This window comes from Vicia villosa, linkage group LG5, assembly GCF_029867415.1.
Source record: "Vicia villosa cultivar HV-30 ecotype Madison, WI linkage group LG5, Vvil1.0, whole genome shotgun sequence".
In the NCBI taxonomy this organism is placed as follows: domain Eukaryota; kingdom Viridiplantae; phylum Streptophyta; class Magnoliopsida; order Fabales; family Fabaceae; genus Vicia; species Vicia villosa.
Window position 1 is genome coordinate 135,637,353 of NC_081184.1, and position 8,231 is coordinate 135,645,583.

Here is an 8,231-nt window from a genome sequence, read left to right on the forward strand (position 1 = left end):
GGTACAAGTAAACATAATTTATTTTCTTTACTCAAGTGACCAGAAATTATTAACATTAAATTTAAAGGTCAATGTCACTTCAATTCTAAGATAAAATACTTACATATATAATGCAACTAGAAACATTTTAGTGACACTGTATTGGATCAATCTTTGGTTGCTAAGTGATACTGTTATAATCATATAATCTCTAATGTAGCTTGTAATGATAAATTTGAAGATTCTCCCCATCCTGTTTCTTGAAATTGCTGTTTATTCTGTTGACTAAAAACTTACCCCATTTATATGCCTTATATTTTGAAGGGTTTTCTTCATTTATAAGCTTCTCCAAAGGCTTAATTTCAGCGTCATGTCCTGGGTTGAAGAAGAATGGAATAGAAAACCTCTCTGTCTCTTTCTTCACCATTGCTCTGTGCTCCACACTCTCATATGCATCATTACTCCAAACCTGTAACAATCAATAAACCCAACTCTCTTAGTCCAGTATAATTATTTGCAGATAATATCACACTGTAAGGCCAAAAGTACCTGAATGATATCACCAACGTTGATAATATAAGCATCAGGAGTAGGTTTCACAAGCACCCATTCTTGATCTGATTTTCGCTTCACTTCAAGTCCTCCAACTTCATCTTGAGCAAGAACAGTTAAGGCGCCGGCATCTTTGTGTCTTCCAACGCCAAGAGCTAGGTCTGGATAAGGACATGGAGGATAGTGATTGAATCTAATAAAGCTAGTTTGATCTTTGAAGAATTCTTCAAACCTCTTTGCTTCAACTCCTAAGCTCAAAGCTATGAGCTCCAGTAACTTGAAGGCCAGCTTTTCTATCTCCTCAATATACTCTTCAATTATAGTTCTGCTCATGTTTGCATCGATTTTTAATACATAGAATGATATTTATATGTATGAACTATGAATTGTAAATGAAATAACTAAGTACCTGAAGTTTGAAGGATATTGAGGATATTGATTGGTCCATTGAGTAACTTGAACATCATGTTCATCAGAAGTAACAGGAATCAAAGTAGGGTCTTTAGAAAGAAAATCAAACACTTCTTTCCAGTCTCTAACGTTTTTGGTGTGTTCGGTATCATAATAACCAGTTGGATTGATCGCGTCTCTTGCAACCTTCTTCTTCTCCTCCAAACTCTGAGCAAAGAACGATCTAGAAGCTTCCTCAAGTTTCTGCCTGAGACTGAGAGGGACTCCATGGTTTGTGACTTGAAAGAATCCCCACTCCTTACATGCACTTCCAATCTCTTTCACTAAGGCATCAACTGCAGATGGATTCGGAACCTCATGATGGAATATTGGGGAGAGGTCAATTTCAGGAATTCCTTGGGCTTCAATGATGGAGAGTTTTGGTCTGTGTTCTAGCTCTTGAACAAAAGCTGTGTCTACCTCTCCCATGTTTGTTCTGTTGTTAGAGTTTGTAAAAATTAATGTTGAAGATGATTTTCTTGTGTTTCTTTTTATTTAAAAGGTTGTGTCAAATATATATATCCAGGTTTTTGTGATTATTAGTCCACAAGTATATATACATTGAATCTGGACTAGTTTTAGCATGTAGACAAAACATGATTTTTTTCTGATGCAAATTGTGAAAATATGTATCCAAATTGTATCTAAATTATAAATATGTTAATTGATATTCATATATAGATCAGTCTATAAGATTTCATAAACTTACCTTTTTAAATAAATAGGTCAGGTCAGACTTAAATAGGCCTCTGTAAGTCGGTCTGACTTATTTCCATCCCTAGTGAGAATCAAACTGGAGATTATTTTTATCACTCTATTTTTTAATTCTTCCACCTTGTCATAAAAGCCAACCTTGTATTTTCCTAACTATGATTCCTTTTAGCTTCAAACAATTACCCTGAAGATTGAATTATGAATCTTAATTATGGGTTCACCAACTCCAAGTACATAGCTAGGTGTTTTTGAACTAATAGACTAAGAAAAGCATAAATGAAAAGTAAACCACAACAATAAAAGGATAAAAATGTGTAAAAAGTTTGTTTGATTGATTGTGTATTTAAAAATATGTATAAATACTGCAAAAGTTAATTCAAACAAACTTATTTACAAACCATTCTACTTCAAGTCCATTATAAGATGATCACAAGTAGCCATTCTAACAAATAAAACTTAATATTACTATTATTATTTCAAAAATAATGATGTCATTCTCATTTATACATCATCCACTCCCTGGTGTTATCATTCTATGATTCCCACTTCTCAGTTAAGTAAGGAGATGAATGCCTCTTCTTATAAGCTCTTTTCAATGCTAAATTTGAGTTTTCCCCAATAACTACAATTCCAGTTTGGATGATAAATATGGTTGCCTATAGTCCCCATAACAACACATTCAATCCCTTGCATGCCTTTTGTAATAAAAGTTTTTCCAGTATGAAATTAAAATATAGTGGCTAGAAGAAGGTGTGCAATCTATGCTGCTTTTGCATTCAAGTGGTTGAAATTTAAATAAAAATCATTTTTAACTGAAACTAGTTTACAAAATCTAACCGATTCAATATTAAGTTTGAAAAAACTCCCCTTTTGGAAGACTTTGTGCTTCACTATAAAATTTAAGTGGCCACATCTGAAAGAAAAATAAGACCAAAGAGAGCAGGTTGTATTAGAAACACTAACCGACATTGCTTCTATAATGATAATTAAATGGTCCGATGGAGTTAATGGTTGATGTTATATGCTCTACAGTTTTGTAAATAACATCAGAATAAGGATGTGTTTTATCTTCTACAGAGAACAGATGAATATTGTTGTTCAACTCAATCCAGCTGCACCCTTGATCTTTTCTCAATTCCAAACTCTTTAATCTCTTCCTAATTTTTGTCTTCTTCCCCCATCTACCTCGTACAGCATACATGTTAGACAGAATAACTAAAGCAGATATCGAATTTGGATCCAAACTGATCAACTTCTCAGCAGCTCTCTCTCCCACTTCCACGTCGTTCCAAAAACTCGACGCGTTGAGCAAAGCTCCCCAAATTACACCATCTGCTTCAATAGGCATTTTTATTATAAACTCTTCTGCTTCTTTCACACGGCCTGATCGACCAAGAAGATCCACCACACATGTGTAATGCTCTATTGTTGGGGTTACCCTGTAGCTTATCTGCATTAAATGGAATATTTCCAAACCTTCGTCAACTAGACCAGCATGACTACAGGCAGAAAGAACAGCAACGAAAGTAGCTGCATTTGGAACAACTCCTTGATCTAACATTGAGTGGAAGAGTGAAATCGCCTCTGATCCACGTCCATGATATGCATAACCATTTATAAGAGCTGTCCATGCTGCTACATTAGGAGAAAAGATGCTGGCGAAAGACCTTTGAGCGTCATCCAAGCGACCACATTTTGAATAGAAGTCTACGAGAGCAGTCCCGACGTAAACATTTGCATGGTATGGTGTTTTGGCTAAATGTGCATGAAGCAACTGGCCTTGTCGAAAAGAACAGAGACACGCACAAGCACGAAATAGGACAGAGAAAGTTGATCTGCTATACACTACTGATAGTCTGCGCATAGTCACATATAACTTTAATGCCTCATTGTGTTGACCGTTATGAATGTAACCTGACATCATTGAATTCCATGTTACACAGTTTCTTTCACCTTTAGCTTTGTCAAAAAGCTTCACAGCTTCATTAAGTTCGCCATTTTTGGAAAACACAGAAATCATAGTATTTAAGGAGGTTAAATGTTTGACACTCATTCTCTCGAACAATTTTTTCGAATTTTGAAACTCACCACTCATCGCATAACCTTTAATCATCAAATTATAAGAGATGAGGGTTTTCTCTTTCAACCCATTAAAGATCAGCTCAGCTTCTTTGACCCTCCCTACCGAGATAAGGCCACCAATCAATGAGTTAGCAACGTTCAAACAAGCTTCTGCTGATATGCTATCATAAACTCTCTTCGCATCATCTACAGCATCACAAACACAATAAAACTCAGCAAGTGCACCACCAATGGAGTTATCAAAATCAAAACCATCCTTAATGCAAAGTCCATGAACAGCCTTCCCTACATACAGAACCTTAAGTCTAGCACAAATCCTTATAACACAATCCAAAGTGAACTCATTAGGCAACACCTCAGAACTCCTCCTCATACTCCCAAACAAATCCAAAGCCCTCTCACACCCATCTTCCCTCTTGGCATACCCAGATATCAACGTAGTCCAAGCCACAACATCCCTAACAGGCATCTTGTTAAATAATTCCATAGCATCACCCATCATTTCACGCTGCACATACCCCGCGAGCATCAAACTCCACAATGCATGATTCTCATCACACAGCTCCTCAAAAACTTGCTCACCTTCTCTAATTCCACTACAGCGCACATAGAAATATAACAAGGCACTCCCCACAAGGTCAAACCTCTCATGTCCAGATTTCGAAAGGAGGGAATGGACCTGTTTTCCAAGGAACAAAGACTCGGAACGTGCACACGCGCTCAAAACTGCTGAGAAAGAAATCTCATTGAGTTTGACACAAGATCGGTGCATGACGGAAACAAGAGTCAAAGCCTCAGTGTAGCTCCCCCATTGAGAGTAGCCAGAAATTATGGTGTTCCATGAGGAAACTGTTTTAATCGGCATTTCATCGAACATGTGGCGCGCTTCTTTGAGTTTCCCAATTTTAGAGCAGTGAGCGATGGAGATGTTGGTGGAGATCACGTGAGGGGGGTATGGTTCCGAAGCTTGCGAAAGGGTCGTGAAAAGTTGGATTTTTGCTTTCCGTTTCCAGGGGGAGCTCACTGGGTGTAATCTGAGAAACAGGGTCATTGTGCGGGAAACAAAACATGGTGGTTTGCGAGGGATAGCCGTTACAACATGAGCACAAATTGGGTAAGGAGTTGTCACTCATTCATAAACTTTTAATTTATTCAAATTTTTTTGCATTTCTTTAATTAAAATTTTTTTGCCTTCTTTTTATATTTTGAATTTCTTCACCACTTAATTAATTAATTGAAAAATTTTCAGTATAATAATCAAGTTTTCGAATTAAATTTTATCAATACCTATATTTTTTTTCATGATCTACTTAAACAATTTAATTTTGTTTTTATATAAGAGGAGGTGCCATCTCATGTGGCGCATGTATTCAAAAAAACAATTGAGACGTCATATAATATGGCGCATGCATAACCAAGGTGTCATATGAGATAGCATATGCATGTTAGCTTTGTGAGGATGTGTCATCTCATATGACGCGTGAGTGTAAATTCATTTTTTATAGGCAACACTTAGGCGTCATCTCATATGGCACATGCACTCAAAAACCAACTGAGGTGTCATATGAGATGGCTCATCGAAATTGCATTGAATTCATGCAACATCTCATATGGCACCTACCTTTAACTTTTCCACCCATACGTCATCTCATATGGCGTCACCTCTTATATCAAAAACGAAACCGAATTATTTAGGTAAATTATGGAAAAACATGGTTATTGAAGAAATTTAATTGAAAGACTTGGTTATTGCTAGAAAATCTTCTAATTAATCATCTAAAAAAACTTTCATAAAAATTCAAAATAGCTCGATTTATTGTTATGGTAAATATTTTGAGATAATTAAGTGTGATCTTGGCTAAAACTTTTTACCATAATGAACTTTTTGTTGGTATGCTTACAAACATCTTTCGTCATCTCCAACCGTTATTACTACTAATCGATTGAAATATTATTTGAAAGTGAAAATACCAACTATCAAATCTAGATGTTCACTTAACTTATGGCACATGAGAGACTATTAACGAACTATAGGCGTTACAGGTGGAATCCAGCAATCTATGTTGAGTGCAACTGATGTACGTACGGACACTAAATAATCTTTGATTCATGTGTTGAGGGATTGTCCTTATGCAACTCAGGTATAGATTAGACTTGTTACTTATAACAAAGTGACACAATTTTACTGTCCTTCTTGTAGAGATTGGAATTCTTACGATCTCAAAGAAGATATTGAGGATTCACACATAGTACACAATGTCTGTCTTTACGATATTTTGTTGCTACCTATGGAATTGGAGAAACAAAATTATTTCTGAATATGGCTTCCAATGTTTGGACAATCCAACATAACCAATCATGCAATTGGCAAAAGATATCGAGAATGACAATCTCGTGCAAAAAAAAAATATGGGTTGATGAGATTGGAGATCACACAGGTTTGTTGGTATTGTCTGTGACAATTGGATCAATTCAATAGTGATGGTACTTAAAAAAAATCTATTGTCGTTTGTCATTGTTGGATATATAAATGCTTATTTAGAGACTCATCGTCAAATTAAGTATGGAGATATGCGCGGAAAATTGGTTTATATGATGGACTCAAGACTGAAATGTGTGCAATGTTTGGGATGAAGTTAGTTTGGTAAGAGAATTACAAATTTATAGTTGAGAATGAATCCAAAGTTTTAATTGATATGAACAATAAAATCATCATTCTTCCAACTTTTCTTACAAATGATTTAAAGTTCCTTTAAGTTGATGATAGTCTTAAAGTCTTGTGCCCTGGTTGATGATAATCGTGCTCTAGACTTTAAGAGTTTCTTGTTAGGTTTTTTTTTCTCTTCTTTTTTCATAATCTTAAAGCCCTCTCTTGTTATAAAAAAAAAAAAAAAAAGTAACAATGAGAAATTAAAATTTTTCAAAGCTATCATAAAAATATCAAACTCCATTACATAGATCAAAACTTTAAAAGTGTGAAAAACAAAATACATGTTATATACATTACTTCCTGAAATTACATGAGATCATGATTTATGAAAAGCAATAAACCAAACTAAGCAAAAACAAAAAACCTCACAAGTATAGGAGCATAACTAGCCTACTACTAAAACATTCACATGATTAATCATTCTCTATAAACAAAAAGAAAAACATATCAAATTATAGTAATCATCAATCTGTTTCATGATCTGGTGCTTCAGAAAACCATGCAGGTGACTGTGACTTTCCCATGGATCTAAGAAGCTTAGTATACGAAGAATCCGGCATTTTCGCTTTCTCTTCTTCCATCATTTCATCAGCAGATTTCGGTAATCCATCTGGTCTAGGACAAAGATTTTGTTCATCTTTTGATTCTATTTCCATGCCCAAATTTAGTCCATCCTTCTTCAATTTATGCATCAGCGCAATAGCATGTAAACATCCTATCAAGGATTTTATACCACCAATCTGAATAATCATTCTCTCTATATCCGCTCTCGGTGACTCCTTCTGTAAAACATCAAATCTTTCAATGATTTGCATATCAAAATCAAATAAACAATAAAATTTGATGAACAAGAATAAAATATACTTCAAGATCTTTGAGCTCGAAATAAGCCTGCCAGCAACTATAACATTCATCGCCTTCAAGCGTGGAACAATAATCTGCAAAACAAAATTAAAAATATAAATTAAAATCAAATCAAATGATTAAAAAGAAACATGAACAAAAATTGCAAGGGAACGAACCAGAGAGATCTTTTTCAGATTTTTCTATTAGAGGGAGGTTTTTAGCGACTCTATCGATTTTGGATCGGTTAAAGGGTTCGAGTTTAGGGATGTAAGATTGGTTTCTAGATGAAGAACAAATGGTAGGGTTGCGATGAAAAAGCAGAGGAGGAGAAGAAGGACGAAGAAGTGTTGATGAATTCATTGTTCTGAGGAAAGAAATAGTGTTAACGATAAGGCTGCATAATGATGATGGTTTATATTGATGTTATCCCGTTAAATACTGCGAAATTCTGTGGGGGGTTTCTATTTGGATAAGAACGATATTTTCTAGATATTTTGTATATTGTTGACTAAGCATCCTGTAGATATTAAAAATACATTTATGCCAAATGAATGAATAAATAAATAACATAAATTGCATTTCGGATAAGGAACTATACTGAGGTTTTATTGGTGTTTGCTGTTTTTGGTAAAAGTGGGACCATATTAAGGGCAATATTTTTTAAGTTGATGACTTGAGTGAGTCAAGTGGGAGAATGATCTCAAAACATGGGGCCAAGCATTGGGCGGATAGGGTGGATACATGGTAAAGGGATTGGTTTTACTTCTATGTATACAGACATAGATACATTACTTACTACGGTGGTTTGACAGAAAAGGTGTACTGATCTTTTTGTGGCATTGTTATTTCAGAAATGTTATCTTTTTTTTTTTGAAACAGCAAAGATTTATTAAAAATA

At 35.0% G+C, this 8,231-nt stretch overlaps 2 protein-coding genes across 4 annotated transcripts; both read right to left on the reverse strand.

Annotated features, from left to right (window-relative positions):
- Positions 1–32: 32 nt before the first annotated feature.
- On the reverse strand, positions 33–4,901 carry LOC131602622 (protein DMR6-LIKE OXYGENASE 2-like). Of its 3 annotated transcripts, none has more exons than XM_058874780.1 (4): positions 2,659–2,796; positions 941–1,417; positions 529–856; positions 33–448 (listed from the first exon to the last, which is right to left on the reverse strand). In XM_058874780.1, exons 2-4 carry the CDS (start codon positions 1,408–1,410, stop codon positions 191–193), a joined length of 1,056 nt encoding a protein of 351 aa, XP_058730763.1. In that variant the 5' UTR covers positions 1,411–1,417; positions 2,659–2,796; the 3' UTR covers positions 33–190. The 3 variants fall into 3 exon arrangements, with proteins under 3 accessions (XP_058730763.1, XP_058730764.1, XP_058730762.1); XM_058874781.1 differs by lacking the exon at positions 2,659–2,796 and adding an exon at positions 1,691–1,920; XM_058874779.1 differs by lacking the exons at positions 33–448; positions 529–856 and having other exon boundaries at positions 1,258–1,417; positions 2,659–4,901.
- Positions 4,902–6,751: 1,850 nt separating this feature from the next.
- Positions 6,752–7,748, reverse strand: LOC131602631 (CCG-binding protein 1). The gene is made up of 3 exons (XM_058874787.1): positions 7,510–7,748; positions 7,352–7,425; positions 6,752–7,269 (listed from the first exon to the last, which is right to left on the reverse strand). Exons 1-3 carry the CDS (start codon positions 7,691–7,693, stop codon positions 6,952–6,954), a joined length of 576 nt encoding a protein of 191 aa, XP_058730770.1. The 5' UTR covers positions 7,694–7,748; the 3' UTR covers positions 6,752–6,951.
- Positions 7,749–8,231: the final 483 nt, after the last annotated feature.

What these genes read in the sequence shown, in the direction of transcription:
- LOC131602622 (XM_058874779.1), bottom strand. Translation starts at nt 4,828, where the DNA reads ATGACCCTGTTTCTCAGATTACACCCAGTGAGCTCCCCCTGGAAACGG. An exon ending in TCATTATAGAAGCAATGTCG is followed by an intron (nt 1,418 to 2,658) that starts GTTAGTGTTTCT and finishes CTCTAACAACAG; the next exon opens with AACAAACATGGGAGAGGTAG.
- LOC131602631 (XM_058874787.1), bottom strand. Translation starts at nt 7,693, where the DNA reads ATGAATTCATCAACACTTCTTCGTCCTTCTTCTCCTCCTCTGCTTTTT. An exon ending in ATCTGAAAAAGATCTCTCTG is followed by an intron (nt 7,426 to 7,509) that starts GTTCGTTCCCTT and finishes TTTGTTTTGCAG; the next exon opens with ATTATTGTTCCACGCTTGAA. An exon ending in TCGAGCTCAAAGATCTTGAA is followed by an intron (nt 7,270 to 7,351) that starts GTATATTTTATT and finishes GATGTTTTACAG; the next exon opens with AAGGAGTCACCGAGAGCGGA.